General features: G+C 37.2%; 1 protein-coding gene across 1 annotated transcript in view; it reads left to right on the plus strand.

Annotated features, from left to right (window-relative positions):
- Window positions 1–13,694, plus strand: part of LOC128710819 (sodium channel protein para) — a 32,636-nt gene extending 18,942 nt beyond the window's left edge. The window contains exons 19-33 of the mRNA XM_053805672.1: window positions 83–256; window positions 1,903–2,065; window positions 3,048–3,235; window positions 3,296–3,503; window positions 6,055–6,236; window positions 6,599–6,740; window positions 6,816–7,081; window positions 7,161–7,334; window positions 7,680–7,802; window positions 11,145–11,267; window positions 11,352–11,546; window positions 11,620–11,865; window positions 11,939–12,209; window positions 12,291–12,595; window positions 12,678–13,694. Coding sequence (XP_053661647.1) covers window positions 83–256; window positions 1,903–2,065; window positions 3,048–3,235; window positions 3,296–3,503; window positions 6,055–6,236; window positions 6,599–6,740; window positions 6,816–7,081; window positions 7,161–7,334; window positions 7,680–7,802; window positions 11,145–11,267; window positions 11,352–11,546; window positions 11,620–11,865; window positions 11,939–12,209; window positions 12,291–12,595; window positions 12,678–13,694 — 3,777 coding nt within the window. The remainder of the gene's footprint in view (window positions 1–82; window positions 257–1,902; window positions 2,066–3,047; window positions 3,236–3,295; window positions 3,504–6,054; window positions 6,237–6,598; window positions 6,741–6,815; window positions 7,082–7,160; window positions 7,335–7,679; window positions 7,803–11,144; window positions 11,268–11,351; window positions 11,547–11,619; window positions 11,866–11,938; window positions 12,210–12,290; window positions 12,596–12,677) is intronic.
- Window positions 13,695–22,893: the final 9,199 nt, after the last annotated feature.

Genomic DNA, 22,893 nt, shown 5'->3' on the forward strand with positions numbered 1-22,893 from the left:
CGTATATTGAGTTAAATAAGGGTGTTGAACTGGATTGCTGATTTTTGGATACATATGGTTTATTGTGATTTTTTTATTACAGTTCTTCACAGCAACATTCGCCATCGAAGCAACAATGAAGCTTATTGCCATGAGCCCCAAATACTACTTTCAAGAGGGTTGGAATATCTTCGATTTTATTATAGTAGCACTGTCCCTACTAGAGTTGGGGCTTGAGGGTGTTCAAGGATTGTCAGTATTACGCTCATTCCGTTTGGTAAGTATCGGTGAGGGATGAGTTACTGGCCGTTGAATAGCTTTGGACAAACTGCCAGCCTTTACCACAACGTCTTACTGACGAATCTGTTTAACATGCTGTTTCAATCTTATCGTATTACACAAGTCAAATTATATTAGCAGTTTCCAACAAATAGAACACGGATAACATTGAACTCTTCCTGAGGATTGAAATACCACGCAAATTTAAATGTTTTGACTCATTTAAGCTCGACGGATTATATGCGTTATATCATATATCATCCTGAAATATTGATACGCTTGCAATTACAGCTAAGAGTGTTCAAACTGGCAAAATCCTGGCCTACATTAAATCTTCTTATTTCCATCATGGGCCGCACAGTTGGTGCGCTTGGCAATTTAACCTTCGTCTTATGCATCATCATTTTCATCTTCGCCGTGATGGGGATGCAACTTTTTGGCAAGAACTACACAGGTAGTGTGAGAAATGCCAAACCTGTGCTTGGGAGATTGGATAGTCCGTTCAAGATCCTCGCTACATTTCTTAATTACATTTTTCTCTCACTCTCACTCTCTCTCTCTCTCTTTCTTGCTCTCTATTCATCTATGCTATATGCTGAACAAACTTTCAAAAATGCCTTTAGAGCTATTTTTTGTTTTACCTAAAAAAAAATCTAAATAACTATCTAACTTTCCACTCTGCTCTGTTGTTACTCTTAACACATTTACGAGCTCAATAACCCACATGCAGTAGAATGTTTCCTAATTGGAATCCTTTTGTTCGTTAAGCATTTAAATTATAAAGTCACTTATCATTCAACAGCAAACAAACGACATTTAGTTTAGTTGATTGCTTTAAAAATAGTTTGATAGCACAAAGTGTGTTGAGAGCACAAAGTGTGTTAGGATTTTCCACTTAAACTCTGTCCCTTGGTTAAGTATTTACCGTTGTAATATTTTTCTCTCAACTCTGCAAAACCTGTTATTAGCTGCAAGACACTGATAAAGCCCGTTATTAGTTATCGGCATTAGCAGCATTAGCGGCAATCTTGCAACAGCGTACTAGATCTGATCTTGCGCTTACCTTTGGTGTAGCTAAAAATCTTACGATGTAGTCGAAGACGAATTGAATGCATCAATACGAATACTTGCATAAATCATAGTGGTATCCGATTGCAGTTAATGGATGTATTTAGATGAAACAGCATGATAGGGTATACTAATGTGCCGGGGGAATGCGACAGAAAGAATGACTTCTTTCCATGATCTTTCACATGAAGGAACATCTTTCCGACGATTAACTGCTCGTTTTGGTTTACTAAAGAAAACTAACGGTTAATGAAACATATGCTTTCTACTACTTGCCCATTTTCTCTACTGTCTCTCTATTTCTCTCTTTCTTCTTTTTCATGGTTCTTTTTTCTCTCACATTAATCGTATGTAATTTTAACACTTCTTGCTAAAACAAACCAATGCAACAACATGCAAACAAAACACAAATAAACAACATGCATCAACAACGTCGCTATCGTACCGCAAACGCAAACCAATTCGAATGGCGAAACATTTCAAAACTGTACAATTTAAAACGCATTTCATTTCGATCACAAAACTCCTCAAACTATCAAACACGTTACACGCAAATCATTTAAAAAAAAACGACAGCTTCGAGTCTTTAAGCTCGCCAAATCGTGGCCAACGCTGAATTTACTCATTTCCATCATGGGCAGAACGATGGGAGCGTTAGGTAATCTGACGTTCGTGCTCTGCATTATCATCTTCATCTTTGCCGTGATGGGAATGCAGCTGTTCGGAAAGAACTATGTCGGTAAGTAGCGGGCTCTGCAAATGGCGCAAAATACTTTGTGATTGAAAGCATCGTACAAAACAACCATAATCACAGCGAACAAACCAGGCAATCGTTTCGTGGCAAAATTCGTTTACACCGCGTACCATTTGTATAAATGTACACCACTACAATACTCAAGAGTAATTCGGAAAAAGCATGGAACATAGTTGATTGTGTATGGTATTTTCAACGGTGGCCAATGCTTACCGTATTGAGCAAATAATAGTGCCATAGCTGATGAGTGCTTTTGCTATGCTTTTCGGTATAGTAGTTATAATGTAGTTTAATAAAGGCCCCTCGAATGGTTATATACATTCGTACAAAGACTAGAAAAATAGTTCAAAACATTGAATATGTGTTAAAGGTAGAGTATTTAGCGTACGATATCAATTGTTTCTTAAACATATTGCTTGCTGTTCTAATACGCGGCTTTCGATTCAATTACGAATTATAACTTTCTATCATTTGTAAGAAAATCTATGACTGCTGATGTGTCACCTAAATGACTTGCAATTGTGTAGTTTTTTATCTGATCTATAGCTATGAAAAGGTACAAAGTCGTTGCATTTGTATAAAATTCTCACTATAATTCCACTTGATCGCAACAGACTGCAAAGATCTCCTTTAGAGCAGCAACTATTTTCTTGCATTTGGTATGTTGTTCTGACTTGCGGCGAACGTGTTTTATACTGTTTTATGTCCGCTGATTGCTATCTTGCATACAAATAACAACAAAAAAATCAAACGACAAGCTTTTAGAAAAAACGAGCTCTAGATACAGCTTACGTATGCCTCGATAATCAGCAAATCTGCTAGCTTATCCACGCGGATTCTTTTTACATCAAGTGCAATCTCGATTGCTTTACATTTATGCCGGAGTGCTAGTGCGAAAACACTGTTATCCTAATCGTTTATTGTTCGTATTTCTCTTTCGCATTCCTTTCGAAATAATTTCTTGCAGATAATGTGGATAGGTTCCCGGACCATGATCTGCCAAGATGGAATTTTACAGATTTTATGCATTCCTTCATGATTGTGTTCCGTGTGCTGTGCGGTGAATGGATCGAATCCATGTGGGATTGTATGCTTGTTGGCGATGTGTCATGCATACCATTTTTCCTGGCTACAGTAGTGATAGGAAATTTAGTCGTAAGTAGTCTAACATTCCCATGCGTGTTGACCGTTAGTACTAATGGCCCTATTTTGCAGGTTCTTAACCTTTTCTTAGCCTTGCTTTTGTCAAATTTCGGTTCTTCATCCCTGTCTGCACCAACGGCAGACAACGAGACCAACAAGATCGCTGAAGCATTTAACAGAATATCGCGCTTTTCCAACTGGATCAAGGCGAACATAGCGAATGCGCTCAAGTTTGTTAAAAACAAACTAACAAGTCAAATAGCATCCGTGCAACCTACAGGTAAGCGATACCATTCAGTTCGTTATTCTGGTAGAAGGTTACTATCCACTTACATTACCGCTACTAACATTGGCGCTAGTGTGCGATTATACTTTTGTTTAATTTCTGTTACCCACTGTAGTGTAGATAAATCCCACCAAACACTGTTGTTTTGTGATAATTTTTGGGGTTGTTTGAAATTTGTACGGCACATCATGTGAGTTCAGCGTTTGAAAGATACTTCTAACTTGTTCAGATTTAATATGTATAGCATCGGTTCAAGGGAGTGTGGCAATTTGTATCAAAACTTTCAAATTGTTCGAGAACACTATAAATTAAATTTTAGATATTAATTTTAAAACATACATACAAATAGACTGGGCTGTAGTGTGATATTCAAAACGATTATATCCTGATATAAAAGTTGAGTCTTTTCTTATAATTAAGTTTTGCGAGAAATAATCGTCAATTGTAATTCTATTTGATAACAGAATGAATAATACTTATATCTCTAAATATAAGAATAATCTTAAATTTAATCTCCATTTAAACTATTTCGGGCAATTTAAGTCACATGTATTAAGCCCTTGCGCATTGTGCAATAATCCAAACCAAACAAAACCTTGCACCGGGCTCTGGGCTCTAAATATTACCATTGACTAAATGACTAAATGATGAGAAATTAAATAAGGAGTGCAAAATATGTAGGATATTTTAAATTACTCAATTAGTACAGTTGCTCTTTGAAGATTGGTTGAGAAAATGAAGGTCATTTCATTTGGGGTCATGAAAGATTCATTCATAGCATTAAATAAACTCACAGGAATTTTGTTTGCGCACGTACAAAAACATGAAAATTTGAACATAGTTACTTGCTTGCAAAACTTTGCTACAAATGTTAAACAAAAGTCAAAAAAGTTGTCAAATATCCCCGAAAGTTTTGGTTTATTTGTTTATACATTCGCGAGTTTTCTTATGATTATGATGATCGTCAAGAGTGGGTTTTTATCCTTCTACCGAAAGTAGTAATTGAGCTTTAGATTATGTGTTGATAGTTTGGTAGTATTTTATCGTGTATTGTTAATATGTTTGTGTGTTATGAAGAAGACGAACTATTAGACACCCGAAAAAAAATGATAATGTTACAAACATATGTGTATCGTTGAGTAGTGTCTGGCTTAAGGTAATTTGGTGTGTTCTTGTGCCCCTGTAATACTACAACCAAACAGCTTCGAAATATACGAGGCCTCCCCCTTAGAAAAACTAAACAATTGGCTTGATTTTGAGCAAACGACACAATTTGACGACAGTTGACCAATCTAATGAAATTGTTAGATTGCAATTGAACCTTATGGTTAAATGAAATGACATAAAATTCCCATTCATTTAAATTTGGCGCGATCCGGTGGTTTACTGGTAGCGGTGCCGGTCTTCACACCACTGGACCGAGGAAAAATGCCATCCGGACCAAACCCCCGTAACATGGACGGCCTGACCGGTCTATAGAGAAATCAAAAATAAATAATGAAATTAATGCATAATAAGCTAAATGAATGACTTTTTGAAAAATTCATTCCATAATGCTGTGAAAATTATTCCATAATGCAAAAACTTAATGTACATTTATTTAATGCACCATTAATTAATCTACGATTTGTTAGTCGCGAAAACTAATTTCAGTAATGAATTTTGTTTCGATCGTTTATGATGTTATGTACAGCTAAGCTAATAAGCAAGCTTACTATTATTTGGATCAAAATCAACAGCGGATGTTGTTGGGAAACTGTTCAAAATGTAGGTCAAAATGAGATATCATCACTGATTTGGATGGCGAACAGCAATTCACTAGACCTTGTGGACTTACTAAACAATCAGTCCAGCTTTACCGCACCATCATAGATCAAACAACAGGTCTTGATCTTGAAATACCAATACCTATTACTTCGGACGTTTTTGTACAGAAAATTGTAAATGTATTGTTCGTGTGTTGTATTTACCTAATGTTTTCCCCCCAAACCAAATATGTGTTCTGCCACGCTTGTTTTTTTCCTAACTGTGGATCTCGTGTGGATGATAGTAGACATTTGTCGTTGTTTGCGTTTGAAAACGGTTGTTTGCATTTCTTTGTTGTATGTTGATGAAATGTGTATTTGTGTATTTTTGTGTGTGCTCTGATATTTATAATATCCGTGTGCGTACAAACGAATCTTAACTCAACTGTATCAATTTTTTCTCTCGATTTATCTACTTTTACAATCTAAATTTTCCCACGTGAACTGCGCATTGAAACAAACTGCGTTAAATGGAATGCTATGCCATATGCCATTGTGAATCTTCCGATATGCTTCTCTTGTTCGACTAACTCTGGATACCGCGGATTTGAAATGATATTCTATCACTGTTAACTTATTTGATTCGACCATAACAAACATATGTGTTGGTACCACCGTTTGAATATGTGAAAATTGTTGCACACCTTTATGGAAACTGAATCATGACACACAAACAAACAAACAAACAAAAAAAAACACACATGCGTTAGGCAAAGGAGTATGTCCATGTATATCTGCAGAACATGGCGAAAATGAGCTGGAACTTACTCCAGATGACATACTGGCTGATGGGCTGCTGAAGAAAGGAATCAAGGAGCACAACCAACTCGAAGTGGCGATTGGCGATGGCATGGAATTTACCATTCACGGTGATCTGAAGAACAAAGCAAAGAAGAATAAACAGATCATGAACAACTCAAAGGTACGTACATACGAACTTTCCTACTATCGGTTCCGCACCTTTGCATCCATTCATCGATTTTGTGATTTTGTTATTGGTATGAGAGTTTTGTCTTGTTTAATTGGTCATATAAATTTCCCAACACATTTACCCAGTTCATTTTGACCAGTATGGCACACAACCCATTTTGCCTGCAACCTGCAAACAGTTTTTATACGCACACTCATTCACTATTACTACAAGAACCTTTAGCTGCTAAGCAAAACATTAATCTCATTATGTGTGTATTATGTCTTGATAATTAGGTGATAGGCAATTCTATTAGTAATCATCAAGATAATAAATTAGAACATGAACTGAATCATAGAGGCGTGTCCTTGCAGGACGATGATACTGCCAGTATCAAATCTTATGGCAGTCACAAAAATCGCCCATTCAAGGACGAAAGCCACAAAGGTAGCGCCGAAACGATGGAGGGCGAAGAAAAACGTGATGCCAGCAAGGAGGATCTAGGAATTGACGAAGGTAGGTATCGCAGTGCGATCGAAAGGTCCCGACTTCACCCTTTTCACGTAAAATGTCTCTGTTTACTCTATCCAGAGCTAGACGACGAAGGCGAAGGCGAGGAAGGTCCGCTGGATGGCGAGCTTATTATTCACGCCGAAGAAGATGAAGTTATCGAAGATTCGCCGGCTGACTGCTGCCCGGATAATTGCTATAAAAAATTCCCGGTGCTCGCTGGAGACGATGATGCTCCGTTCTGGCAGGGCTGGGGAAACCTGCGCCTCAAAACATTCCAGCTGATTGAGAACAAGTACTTCGAGACTGCTGTAATTACTATGATTTTGCTTAGTAGCTTAGCCTTGGTAAGTGTGGCACGATCGAACGATCAATGCGCAGCTCTTCGAATGATCATTTGTTCTCAATCCCTCTTTATCCCTACAGGCACTTGAAGATGTGCATCTTCCACAGCGCCCTATTCTTCAAGATATCCTTTATTATATGGACCGAATATTCACAGTGATATTTTTTTTAGAGATGTTAATCAAATGGTTAGCTTTAGGTTTTAAAGTATACTTTACGAATGCTTGGTGTTGGCTTGATTTTATTATCGTGATGGTAAGTACAAGCGCCCTGCGCGCCCGGTGAACACATTGACTCTGGACCCTCATATAATTCTGTTATCTCCATATCATGTACTTAGTAAAACGATCATAACAACAATTTATTTTAACCATAGTTTCTCACACAATCACACAACCCAATAAGAGAGGGGAACCGATTAATCTTGTAACATATAAACTCATTATTTGCTGAAAATAACTAAGCACACACTTGTGAGATATATGTATTATAGGTTATATTAAGGTGATTGCGTTAGAGAATCCGGTCGGTTATCTTTTAGTTAATTTCCGTTTTCATTGCGTCCCTTTTTCCTTTGTTCAATGATTTTCTTTTCCTTAGCTATCGCTGATAAACCTTGCCGCTATCTGGGTGGGAGCGGCCGATATTCCAGCGTTCCGTTCGATGCGTACACTGCGCGCCTTACGCCCGCTTCGGGCTGTATCACGTTGGGAGGGTATGAGAGTAAGTACCAAGGCACTTGGTTCACTTGCGTACAGTTCGATTTGCTAAAGAGGCCACTCTACCTCTGGTGCTTTGATGGTGTACCACTTTGTGCAGTGACATTGTTCGTGGAAGCTATCTTGCTCTTCCTTCAATTTCCTATATATTCTAGCTGGCGAAACACGATTGTTATCTATTTTCTCCTTGTAGTCTTCTTTATGTTTGTATAGACGTGTGCTGTATTTTCTTCAAAACATTTGTCCAAAGAAATCAATCTGTCATCTATCCATCTTTTGTTACGCGTGGCTGGTTTATATATACGATTGAGCAAACGTTTAAAGCAGCTTATGGTTCTACAATGTGTACTATTCGATGTTTAGTATAAATCGAACACTTTTTGTAACGGTCTTCTTCTTAGGTGTGAAATTGTGCAACTTTCTAAACATTTGTAAAACGTTCATGCAGCGTCAGTATGCCGGTAATTGTTTACGTTTATGACGCAAACGTTTATAGATCCTCCAACAGAAATGAATCGTTTGAAAATTTTGTAAATGACAACAAAAACTAAACAAAATTGATTCACTTTATCACTTATGAATATCACTTTATGAAATATTCAGTTCCCTCTTGGTTACCTGTAATTCTAGTGTTTTAGATTCCAGTATTCATGTTAAAGCATTAACACTACTGTTACTTGTTGATAGGGTATATTAAAAATATGTTTGGGTAGCTTAGCTTTGTACATCTTTTTTGTATCATAATTTGTATGGTACAAATAATAGATTTTCTTTTAAAAAATCACACTCACAATGTTTCCGTTTGGTAAAAATTATGTTTTGTATAGTATATTTTCGACACTATTACACGATAGGGACAACCGGCATTAATCTGATGGTTTGCGGCAGGAAAGGAAAAGGCTTAGCAGCTCCTTTTCGATTTTGTAATCGCAAAAAGAAGCAAACAATTAGGGAGGTTTTCTATTTGTCTATCAAACTATGATACTCTGCAATGCACTTCACATATGTGTACAAAAACTAATTAACGATAAAGTGAAAACCACAAATATCTACCATGATCAGCAAAAAGCAGAATTAGTAATAGCATCGGTAGACTTTTAATCATTTTTAAACTAGATTTCCTTCCGGAATTCACGAATGGCTTATAAAATCGTTGATAACCACGATTGCTGGGGTCACAGTTGTACATACATGTGGATTGACAATAAATCAATCGATTAAAGGAGGGACATGTTGAATGCTATGCGTGATTATCTTGGTCTAAGCTTAAAAATCTGCTCAATCTTCCTTAAAAAGCGTATGGTCAGACCAGATGACGTTGAAAGCAATGAAAATAACGACCTTTCGTGCCTTTTAGACGCTGCTGTACGTGTTATACATGTAGCTGATGCTGATGCAAACAAGTCGCTTTAGTATGTGTCGATGTCACTTTTATGTGTTGTGTTCGTTTTTTTCTTGTATTCTTGTATTCCTTTAGTTTCTGTATACTTACTGATTTGCAAATAATTACATTGACTCCATTTTTCAACAGATGCCAACTAAGTGGTAAATTTGGCATTGAGTTATGGTATCGTACGGTTAAAACATATTTTTTATTTCGATCGAAAAAATTGAACATAGTTAGAGAATTAACCTGGCCAACGAAAATTTGTGCATTTTTACAAATGATTTACACAAACTACATTAACGATGCAAATCTATTCTGATCCGAAAACAGAAATCGATACGGTTTTTTATACACTATATTCATTGAACAATTTACAATTTCTTGCTTGTTTATTGTTTTGATCAAGAAATGCAAATATGGAACAATAACATGAAGTTTATAAAAATATGTACATTTATTTAATTTATTTAAAAACACACACATACACTGCATATTCTTAGGATTCGTCATTAAAATCATGTATCAGTTTAAATGCAAATGTGCAAGATCTAAACACAATCCTTTAGTTTATATGATCTCCACACAATAACTTACACATTACGATGATCATGAGGAAATGTAGTAGTAGCTCAATCATATGGAGACAACAAAAGTTACGGGTGGTTACAGATCAACGTTATGCTCATCAACCACTAAATGTTCACCTGATTTGACCCATGCTTTTCCTAGGTATCTTTAATAAACTTCGTTGCTTCACTTTGTGGAGCTGGTGGTATTCAAGCATTCAAAACCATGCGAACTCTTAGAGCACTGAGACCGCTACGTGCCATGTCCCGTATGCAGGGAATGAGGGTACGTAATATCCAAAGTATTTACTTTACTCTAATAAGTTTCGAAAACCAAAAGCATTAAACATAGAGCAAACAGTCATTTTACATATCGATTTGCACTACTTACATTTGATTTCAAAGCATTAAACCAGTACGAAACATCATCAACAAACCAATCGCGCTATCCTTAAAACCGCTCTTTCTAGATTATGCTCCCATGGTGTTAGTAATTTTTGAATCATAAAACACTGAAGTAGACTATGTTACTATAAATGAGATTCTATACATATATTTTTTAGAGCTCTTTATGGCCATTACCTCATCACGCTGCATCTGAATATTTCATGAGTAGGAGTAGAGTGGTTCCTTATTCCGTATTTGTTGCATTTCCAACCTAGTTGCTTCATTTGATTATGATTATGATTTTGTTGTTGTAACACTGTCACACTTGTGAAATGGAAATTTGTTTTGCTTGTAAATAACGCGTTAAGTGTACGTTGGTGTCATGGCTATCCAGTATACATCATGTACATACATACTTTTTTTTTTATTTGTCTGAAGAACGGCCGGGCCGTATATCTGATGTACATACATACTTACACTTAGTACATAATGATTGTAGTACACGCGATGTTGTAATGAAACTGTCACTAAACGTGTTTATTATATGTTAAAAACTACACTGTGAAATAACATTGTTGTGAATTATATCATCAGCATGAAAATTCCCATAACTCCTTTGTTACCTTATCATTATGAAAATCAGCTCATCTACTAATATTTTTTTATGGAATGTCTTGCCGTTTGTGTTTCTCGTTTTTCAATTCACAAACAGTTCTGCGCATCGGTTCTATATTTTATATACATTTTCTGTGTTATCAACAGAGCTGTAAGTGAAATGAAAAAAAAAATGAAACGCTGTACATTCCAATTACTTAGATTTTCACCATTGTATTGCACGTATTATGTTCAAAGTATTACACGTAACAAAGTTGAGCTTTTACTCTTCCATATAAAACAATAGTAAATAATATGCCATTTTGTCGTTTCGCACAACCACTATTAATGTTTTCTTCTCTATACCATTCGAATCAACTGTGTATCTTTGAATCACAACCGTATTGCGTAGGTCGTCGTGAATGCATTGGTTCAAGCTATACCGTCCATCTTCAACGTGCTGCTGGTTTGTTTGATATTCTGGCTGATATTTGCTATTATGGGAGTGCAATTATTTGCTGGAAAATACTTCAAGGTATTTCGATTGCTATTCCTGGTTTCCCATTTTAATGCAATGCTCGTGCTAATCCATTTTGGGGTCATCTCTTTGTTTTGGCAGTGTGTGGATAAAAATAAAACAACATTACCTCACGAAATAATTCCGGACGTAAATGCGTGCAAAGCCGAAAACTACACATGGGAAAATTCACCGATGAACTTCGATCACGTCGGTAAAGCGTATCTGTGTCTTTTCCAAGTAGCGACATTTAAGGGATGGATACAAATCATGAACGATGCCATTGATTCGCGTGATGTATGCTTTTGCCCATGCACCAGGAGCGTTTTGAAAATGATCTACATCTCTGTTCTTTGTTTGTATTTTGCAGGTTGGCAAACAGCCCATACGGGAAACAAACATCTACATGTATCTATACTTTGTGTTCTTCATTATCTTTGGATCGTTCTTCACGTTGAATCTATTCATCGGTGTGATTATTGATAACTTCAACGAGCAGAAAAAGAAAGCTGGAGGATCACTGGAAATGTTCATGACGGAAGATCAGAAAAAGTACTACAATGCTATGAAAAAGATGGGATCGAAGAAACCTCTTAAGGCAATCCCACGACCAAGGGTAAGCGTCTTGAAACAACTACATGCGTTGTACCTTAACTTGGCACACTAACACCCTCCCCTATTCGTTACAGTGGCGTCCGCAAGCAATAGTGTTCGAAATAGTAACGAATAAGAAGTTTGACATGATCATCATGTTGTTCATCGGCTTCAACATGTTAACCATGACGCTGGATCACTACAAACAATCAGAAACGTTTAGCGCGGTACTAGACTACTTGAATATGATATTCATCTGCATTTTCAGCAGTGAATGTTTGATGAAGATTTTCGCTCTACGTTACCATTACTTTATCGAGCCGTGGAATCTTTTTGATTTCGTTGTGGTCATTCTTTCGATTTTAGGTGAGGATAATTGCTTTTGGCAGCATTCATCACGAGGTGCGCATTATTTCTAATTGCTTGTTCTGTTTCCGTCCACATCAGGTCTTGTGTTGAGTGATCTTATTGAAAAATACTTTGTATCTCCAACGCTTCTGCGAGTCGTGCGAGTTGCAAAAGTGGGCCGTGTATTGCGTTTGGTAAAAGGTGCCAAGGGTATACGGACGTTGCTGTTTGCGTTAGCTATGTCGCTGCCTGCACTGTTTAACATCTGCCTCTTGCTCTTTTTGGTGATGTTCATCTTTGCCATTTTTGGGATGTCATTCTTCATGCATGTCAAGGATAAGAGTGGCTTGGATGATGTGTACAACTTTAAAACCTTCGGCCAGAGCATGATCTTGCTGTTTCAGGTAAGTCACTGTTAGCTAGCAAATGTGCATGGTGGAACACTACAGCTGATGCACCCTGTATGTTATCCATTCTGAATTGCAGATGTCTACTTCGGCCGGGTGGGATGGTGTGCTAGATGGTATTATCAACGAAGAGGACTGTCTACCGCCGGACAATGATAAAGGCTACCCGGGAAATTGTGGTTCATCAACGATCGGCATCACGTACCTATTGGCGTATCTAGTAATAAGTTTTCTTATCGTCATCAACATGTACATTGCTGTTATTCTCGAAAACTATTCCCAAGCAACGGAAGACGTACAGGAGGGCTTAACGGACGACGACTACGATATGTACTACGAAATATGGCAGCAGTTTGATCCGGATGGTACCCAATATGTACGGTACGATCAGCTGTCCGACTTTCTGGACGTGCTGGAACCGCCCCTGCAGATACACAAACCGAATCGTTATAAAATTATTTCGATGGATATTCCTATATGCCGAGGCGACATGATGTTCTGTGTCGACATCCTGGACGCATTAACGAAAGACTTTTTCGCTCGGAAAGGAAATCCTATCGAAGAGACGGCAGAGCTCGGCGAGGTACAGCAGCGTCCGGACGAAGTCGGTTACGAACCAGTGTCGTCTACGCTCTGGAGACAACGCGAGGAGTACTGCGCCCGTCTGATACAACACGCATGGAAACGCTATAAGCAGCGTCACGGCGGTGGAACCGACGGTTCCGGAGATGATCTTGAAATAGATGCCTGTGATAACGGAAATGATGGTGGCAACGGCAATGATAATGATGGTAGCGGCGGAGCTGCAGTAGGTAGTGGAGACAATGGTAGCCAAAACGCTGGTGGCAGCATAGGCGGCGGCGGTGGCACCCCCGGTAGTGGTAAAAGTAAAGGAATTCTCAGCGGTTCTCAGACGAACATAGGTGTAGTGGATCATAGTCTATCATCAAAGGAATCACCGGATAGTAACGGCGATCCTCAAGGCCGTCAGACGGCCGTTCTGGTGGAGAGTGACGGGTTCGTGACGAAAAACGGTCACCGCGTCGTCATACATTCACGATCTCCCAGCATAACATCGCGAACGGCGGATGTCTGAGCCAGGTCTCGCCCCCCTCTCTCGGATTCAGATTCCGAAGCACGGCAGAAATAATATTTCCAAATGACATGGAATGTAAGATTGAAGTATACAACTAACATCGACAAATTCTCTCAAACACACACGCAAGCTATTTTATGTACATGTACATAGAGTCAGGTCAATCGAAAGACGCGACATCAAACTCCTCAATCAACAAAACAGAACAGATCCGAAGGATAACCATAAGGAAATCAGAAGAGGTTGTTTTGCTGGTGCTGATTAGACTCTGGCACACATTCAGTCAGACAGTGACCGTATCCAACTAATAATACACAGCAAATCTATCACAATGCACCAATGAGCAGGAAAAGTCGATCAACGAGACTTGGTGTTGAAAAGTAAATGTTTATGTTCTTACACGGGGTGCATCGTAAGATTCATCGCAAGGAAGATGCTTAAACCGAACACATACCTACAAAAATATCGTCATCGTTATAGCAAACAGAATTATTTTTATAATTTCAATAAACCCCTAATAAGTTACTGAAGTTAAAACTGTTAAGTTTAATTAAGTTGGAATGCTACTGAGTATTATTAATATCAAGTAAAAGAATTTAATCCTTTACGATTCAATTTAAGGTTTTACGATTAGTGACACAAGTTCATTCGTAAAATACATTTGTACTAAAATTAGTTGTTCTACGACTGGCATGAGTAACACATGGAGCTAGTTTATGTTTCATCTTTGTTTTTTGATGTAATGCAAAATGACGAAAAAGAATGCAAACTTGAAATTCAAGAAAAAAAGTTTGCTGAATCAACTCAATCAACTAGATTCCAATGAACTCATAAAAAAACAAATGCTTAACGAGGATAACGGAACGTGCTAAAAAGGAACGATTGTAATTACGGTTCTTTATCACAATTATTGTCAAATTTTCTTATGTTTTTTTTTCATTTTTCAATAATTCGACATCCCCAACAGTGTTACTTCCTACGTGAAGCCATAATGACGATGATGATTTTGTTTCTAAAATATGTTTATTATTGACCAATTACACAACTCCGTTAAACAACAACCCAAATCAAAGAAATTTCAATGCGACATTTGAACGTGTAAGAATGGCACGAAATGCTCTGGATGTGTACAATCCCGTGCAAAGCTAGCAGCAGAAAGGCCTGTGTGTGCGAGTATTGTATTCATAGGCTAAAATGCTTGAACATTTGCAAGTAACCCAAGGCACACACACGGATGATATTTCGATGAGAACACAAGTACAGACGATGAAGATATCCTTTAGCACAAGAGCACTATTTCATAAAGTATGCATGGATCCTGACAGTATTTATCAGTAAAACCTCTGCTACGTTGTTCTGCAACATGAACGAAGCAAAACAAAACTGCAAACAGCGTATATTGAAATTGATCAGCATATCCGCGTCTAACCACGGAAAAGCTACTCTACTAAAACGTCACACCAAATCTGTCAGCCACTAGCAAAGCAAAATCAAGCTTGGCCAATTTCATTACTAATATGTTTCTGCGTGCAAATAAAAAAAAGCCATCAACAAAGAGGAATGAGAGATATAAATGATTTTGGAAAATGTTATAACACGAAAGCATAATCATTTATATCGAAGTGCTACAAACAAAACACTAACAAAAATCAAATGCGAGGGGTCGGGGCGAGCCTTTAAATAAAACAACTTATTGAACTTAATGATAAGAAAATAAAACTAGACACTCACACGCTTATACACTAAACAAAATAGACACAATTTCACAGGATCACCGATTCATAATCAAAAACAAACAAGAAAAAACATTTCCACTTCAAACACGTACACACACACACATACACACACTCATACACTCAACATACTAGAAATGCTTTTTAAAATAAACGAATATTGCCAGCATTTGAATATATGATGCTAGAGCTCGCTGGCAGTAATGCAAAAATAGGTAAATTAAAGAAAAGACAAAAAAAATAAACAACCCAGAAATAAGAAAACTAGTTATAGTTTCAAAAGGATGGCGAATTTCTTGCACATTTAGCGTATTACAAAAATGGAGCGTGTCTAAATCCGTTTTGTTAAAATCCTTTCAGTCGGTTTTGCGCCGGAGACTATTAACTTATTATGTAAAAGGTTCGAAGTATTAAGGAAGTGCTTCATATAACTGAAACGCTAACGAATATCAAAGAATAAGACAACAAATGTTAAAAACAAATTCACACAAAAATCTAGTGATGACCGGGTGGGTGAAAGGAGATGAAAGCTAGAATAGAAGGCATCATAGACAGTAAAAGCTAATCAAAAATGGCTTAAATATCAATCATTTTCAGAACACAGGGCCTCTGAAGAATGAGAAGAAGCAGAAAAAGGAAAAAAAAACTAAAGAGCAGAGGAGGAGAAAAACATGCAAATTAACTGCAACAGAACATTTGATAAGCTTGGTAAAAAAGTGCTCTATGCACGCGCGTATGCACCAACACACTAGCAAAAAAAGATATGGAAGAGATAAAAGCATGGCAAACATTGCTATATCTTAAAAACGAACGTTTCTTTATAGGTTCCCTTTTTACCGATTGCTTCATAAGAATGCTTTTGTGATATTAAATAAAAAACTAAAACATGCAACAAAAAAAAAACATAACAAAAATAACAAATGCTTTTGATGGTGTCGTTTCCAGACTAGGTGAAGAAAACATAGAACGACATAGAAGCAAAATCGAGAAGAAAGATCTACCCGATACATTCTTCTCCACTACACGATGAAAATGTAATATATGAATCAGAAACAAGATTAGGTTAGGTTTGGCAGCAAGGATACGTTCAGAAAAGCGGAGGTTTATCTCTGATCCATGTATTGACTATATAGCCTAAGCCAGTTTTAAACATTGGAAATCGCTCCCCATTCTCAAACAGTCCACAAATTCACATGTATCTTTATACGTTTGTAAAAACGGAAACAAAACAAAAAAAAAACAATGCGTATGGATCACTGCCACATACATGCATTCGCTCACTTTACCAGTACCTATGAACGCTTCCTCCCTGTTTGTTCCGTTCAAACCCGATTTATTCGAATGTGATCGAGAGAACACTTTGGGTTTACTTTGGGATCGAGAGAACACATACTACGTGTACTATTGTTTTCCACACACACACACACACACATGCGTTTTCTTAGAAACACGCAACAGGTGACACAAAACAACACACGCTCACTACATTGTGACCTATGATTATTACCTGGTAGACAATGTTACAATGTTTAAGCCATTCTACTAAACTTAATGTGTTCTTTCACTCCCCCACACAAACATACTTTGATATCGGTATTATGCTTTTACTTCATGCTTGATCGTAGCATGTTCAGAAAAAAAACAAACCCGGCTTAAAAACGAAAGCAAACGGATAAATCTTGTAGATAGGTAGCACAACGCTCATTACAAATTGAAGGTTGGTGAGAGTGCACCATGAGACACTTCATCCAGCACGTTATTTTTACTTCTAAATATCGAGCAAATTTAATGAGAGCGCCCACCAAACACAGGTACTGCAAAACATGGGTCACAAAAAAAACAAAACAAACAAATATATACCAAAGATTTAAAATCAACCTCTTACAGTTCGTGCAAATTTAATGGTATGGCAATAGGACAGCAATGGAAAACAACAACAACAACAAGCAGACATAAAACATATGATTATTTTAACTGTTTCGCTGTAAAGCCCACTGAATGAAATAAGCAAAAAACATCAGCTTTTTGAATTTCAACATCGGCATCAACCGCATATACTAAAACATAGTGCAGATACACGCACAAACGTGCACATTATTTGGCACGTGTACGCACATAAAAAAAAACACTCACACAAACAAAACAATACGCATATACACAATTCGACGTTACACGAACAATAATTTTATCCATCTCACTAAAAACTACTAGCAAATCACATAGCAAAACGATTTGATGCTTTCGTACTACTGACAGAGAGAGAGAGAGAGAGAGAGAGAGAGAGAGAGAGAGAGAGAGAGAGAGAGAGAGAGAGAGTGAGAGAACGAATCGTAATGCAAGTGTTTGTTTCGTTCGTGTACTATCATTACATTACACCATTTACAGACGTTAATAAGCAAACGAGGAGGATCTGTTTCCCTTTATATATTTCTGCTCTGATTGATTGATTCATACGTTTTGTTGTGTCACCCATGTATGCCGTTGTTTACAGTGAAACGCTAGAGGAGGAAGTTGCAATAACAGCCGTTCATACAACAGCCCCATCTCGTGTGTTGAATGGAAATGTTCGCTTGAAGCGGTGGAGATAATCTCACACAACAAAACATAAATTTAAAAAAAAACAACCAAAACTAGCACTATGAGACGGGGAACAGCAGTAAGGATAAAAGAAACAATATGCAAAATAAAACCAAAAAAACGCAGCCACAATACTAAGACGCATATATTGCTTGTGAAGATATATTTAAAAAGGGTGATGAAACATAGATCAAGCCAGTTTAGCTAGATAACGCGAAAAGAGACGTGCAATGATGTTTTTTTGCGTATCCAGTTGCGCTTGCTGTCCAATTTGCTAATTGTCTATTTGCTAGCGCGCTAGTGCCGGCACACATGCGTACATGTTTGTGCTTTTTCGTCATACATGCATTCATCCACACGTGTCCGTCTTGCAAGCGCATTAGTATTCGAAATCCGAAACACAATATAAAACGTACATACACAGAACAGGGGAGAATAGATAGAAACACAATGAACAACTAAATTGGGATACTTGCGATAAAGTGTGTATCCTTAGCTTTAAGTTAAATTAACTCAAATTGGCAATGCACATGACAACAAAAGAAAGGTAACAAAAATTAAAAAATAAAAACACCCGAAACAAAAACAAAGCGGATGTTAAGGTCTATAAGTAAAAGAAAACTTACGCACTTAAGCAATGCACACATTTGAGTAAGTAAAGCATGGGTGTGAGAGCAAACCGAGCTAGCAATGAACCACGCCAAAAAAAAACAAACAAAAGTTTACTAATGTTTCCCCATTAAACCGATGGATGAATTATACTCTCTAAGATAAGAATAGCAACAAAGAAAAGAAAAGAAAAAATCGTGACAAAAGTCAGCAGAATATAAACGACACCAGTAAAAGGCGCGCTTTTGCTGCTACTGTGCTAATTCACCTTTAATAATTCAGGTTTAAGTGTAGCAAGAACAGAACATAGCTGCATGCGCATGCTTCTATAGAACGTACGGCATCCAAAGGCAATAATAATAAAAAAAAACATTTAAAAAAAATTGCAGCGCGCAAAAATGGGAATAAATACAACATGCTAAGCGGTGTAAAGCAAAAAAAAAATGCAGCCCCAAACAAACACACAACACTCAGAAATAATGTATTGAGGGAGGACAATTCCTCCCATGTCCAAAAAATAAACAACAATTTCAGTGCCTTTTTCAAAAATAAGTGTGCAAGAAAACCCAAAAAAATGCCCAAAAGTCGAAAACATGCTGAGAGCTCGTTCCGAATGAACTACATTTGAAACGACGCAAACCAAATCGATTTGATTCGAACGTACGGACAACTAAATCGCTTAGATCGAATAGAGCAAATTCAAGCAAGTTAATTCGCTACCATGAATAGAGTAACTCTCCTACCCTGGGAATGGAAGAATGGAGAGATTTTAAATCGTGCATGATTTCACTAGATCCCCAACAGATGGTGGTAGCATATTAAAAAAAAACAAACAAACAAACAAACTTATATTAGGAATCTGTATAAACGATTCGTAGCATGCAAGCAAGGCGCAAGAGTGACAAACATGAAGTATTTGTATTAAACTATAAAGTCTCTTTAGCTGGTGCAACATTGATTTTATTTTTCTATAGTTAACGCGCATCATAGTTCGGCGAAGGAGTGCAATACGAAACCAGGAAACAAAAGAAGTATACTATTTTGTTCATTCTTTAGGGAATTATGCTTTTGCATTGTGTTCGAACATTCGAACCTTCGAACCCACTTGCGAATATTTGCTTTTCTTTATTCATTGAAAGTAAAGAGTAAAGTAAAGAGTTTAGATTGCTTCATTTATAAATTTGCCCAAACCATGTGCGAGATTTTATGCACTGGATTTTCCCATGTTCAGTTTGAACCAAGTTTTAGCAAACATTCATTATTAAAGTATTAACACGAACCGATCCACATAATTTGCAAAGCAATCGCCAAGGCTAAGAGCTAGACCCAGGTATAACATAACTTCGTCCATTACGGTCCGTGGATACGCAAACGCAAGCCGTAATCCTTTCTAGCTGTAGTGTACACACTCCTGGAAGGAATTGTATCTGCTTACGCCTTCCCTAACCCCCCCCCCCCCCCTCCCCTCCCCCTCACAGGAAGAATGCTAAAACATGCTGCGGCAGCTTAAACAGCTTCAAAGCATTTACTGAAATTCAATGCTTGCTGATAGAGGGTAACCAGATTTGACGAAGTAATTAACAAAGATGATAATCTAATCGAACTCGACCAAGTTCACTCGATCTAAACCATATAATGTACAATCAAAGAGACAAGTGAACGCCACTTCAAGCGAACATTTATTGCAGATGGAAGCAAACACAGCACCCCCCCGTGTGGTTGTATAAATTAGCAGAATGAATGCAAACGAACCCGATAAATAGAGGCGAAACACACGCAAAAGAAGAAAGTAATGACGAAAAGGGAAATATAAGAAGCAGAACAAATAACGAACATACATTATAACGGAAGCTAGATGGGACGGAATCGCAACGAAATTAAACAAAAAAGGAGCGAAAACAAATAACAAAATTAACAAGCAACACGATAAGCGATAGAATGACAAACGTAAAAACATGGAAATAACATAGAACTCATCAAGATGCAACATTTCCAACCTAACGCAAGCCGAACCGAAGTTTTGTTTTTAGTTTTGTTTTGTATTCTCTGTAGCGATAAAATCGATAATGAAATTAGCAGATGCGAATCAGAGTACTTTTACAAGTAGCAGCCGGGAACCAACTAAAAGCAAGAGAACAGATAGATAAAAATCCCAGTTATAACTGACCCGTACATATAAAGATATATTTCTCAAAGAGCATCTAAACTGGTTTATTTTCTGGTGGTAAAGATGGGCTTTGGCTCAACTGATAGATCGGCGTGTACATTTTAAGACATACGAGAGTAACACTAACAACAAGATTACACACATACACACTTTAATACACATGCAGTGCTAAGAATCGCTTTAAAAGAACCAAATACACTGCACCAATTTAGTCAATAATTTATACAGAAAAAAAAAACCTTATTTCGGACGCGACCAAGTCCATCAATTAATTTAACACTAGAACAACACATCGTTATTGTGTATGGTAGCAACATGTGATTACATAATTCAGTTACATTTACAATGGGTAATAGGAAAAGAGTCATATGATACACAGCTACTTCCCCAGCTGTTGTTATTAAACTTTGGTTCTACCTAAACACTCCACAAACTGGTGGTACTATTGCTAATGTAACTAACATTGCGTTCATTGCAACGACCCGTTGAAATCTTTGGTGCAAGCTCTAGCTCTAGAAGAGCTTTTTCCACACACGTGACTGAATTGATAAGTCTTATTTCAGTGCTTTCGTCCGCTTTCGGTTCTAATGGTTTTATTTACGTATGTTACCAACAGGAAAAGGATTGACTTCGTCACAGTTCCAACTTGAAAGTGGGTTCCAAATTGTTACAAAACTTACAGTTATGCTTGCTGATGTAACGGTGCAGAATATATCGTGAACTATTTTTCCATTATCTAGTGCAGAGTTTGGCCGTGTGTAACACGATGAACTTATGTCTGTGTGCCAGTAAAGAACGATCTACTAACGTCGGGGTGTAGGGGTGTGTTGTGTAAATGGTTCATAGTTTCTTTGTACTTTTACTGGAGATGTTTAAAAGTATACCGCATTCCCCACTTCTAAACATATCACAGTGAAAAGCAATGTCCTTTTTCTTACACATTGGGAAAAGTTCTTAGAAATATAATTTTAGTAGCCGCTGGTACTCAAGGCATGTGCACAAGATTAACTGGTTTGAAAAATGTTCACGAAACTGTTCTGCGGTCAAATTCTGTATCTTCCCGGCAGGATTTGGCCAATATCTCAGTAGGTCTTGCAAACAAACATCAGTATCACACCCATTGCTATGAATTTAATGAACACCGTTTAAATGTGGGTTTATTCTCCAAACTTCCAAACTAACGCCGAATCGCTTACTTCATAGCTCTTTGTGAAATCTAGGTGTTCAGCAAGTTGGCTCACTAAAACTCATCAAAATTGAATGCGATTACGTTTGTTGCCATTACGTTGTCAGCTTGTTCAATATCGCAATGATAAAATCCCTATAAATTCATATTTTCGAGGTTATTTTCAATCGGAAGCCAACGTTCTGTTGCTGATTTTATTCCCCATTTCGTTCGGTTTCTATTACAATTGTACAACAATATTATCGAACCTCGACCAACAAGTGCAACTGTTTAGGAAACATCAATATTACTACCCATTCAGGTTGAAAATTCGCCCGATCCCACATCGCCCAACATCCAACATATTCTCTGACAAATTTAGCTTCATTGGTCTAATTAACTGGTCTACGCTGGCAATTGGACTTCGTATTAATATGACACAAATTACGTTAGCGTTCATTGTCGATTCTAAAACATTCTGAATAAATTTGCCCTCTTTTCAATGGTCAAAGCTAGGATAGTAATCAGAGCTAAGGGCAATATTTGCTAAACCTAACATATAAAAAACATATACACAAAAACGAATTACGCCGTACACGGAAAACACAACAACAACAACAACACTGAACAATATGTACTTTCACACAAATCATAAATGTGCAAACATTTTGGGAAAAACAGAAAAGCAAATGACAGCTAATGGAAAACGACGATGCAAATGCATGAGCGATGAAACAACAAACAAAAAGATTATAGATTTATTATTCATTATGATTATTGTAAAAGAAAAAAATTGTTGAAGTTTGTACAAATAAAATAAATGATAAAATATAGAACTTGACTGCTTTAGAAATTGCGTTCGGATCGGCTTAATTCAAAGGGTTCTGAAGAGCACATGATGATATATTCATTTATATTGTTTTATGTTGTTACAAAGTTTTTGTGTTT

Source organism: Anopheles marshallii, chromosome 3 (genome assembly GCF_943734725.1).
Source record: "Anopheles marshallii chromosome 3, idAnoMarsDA_429_01, whole genome shotgun sequence".
Lineage (NCBI taxonomy): Eukaryota > Metazoa > Arthropoda > Insecta > Diptera > Culicidae > Anopheles > Anopheles marshallii.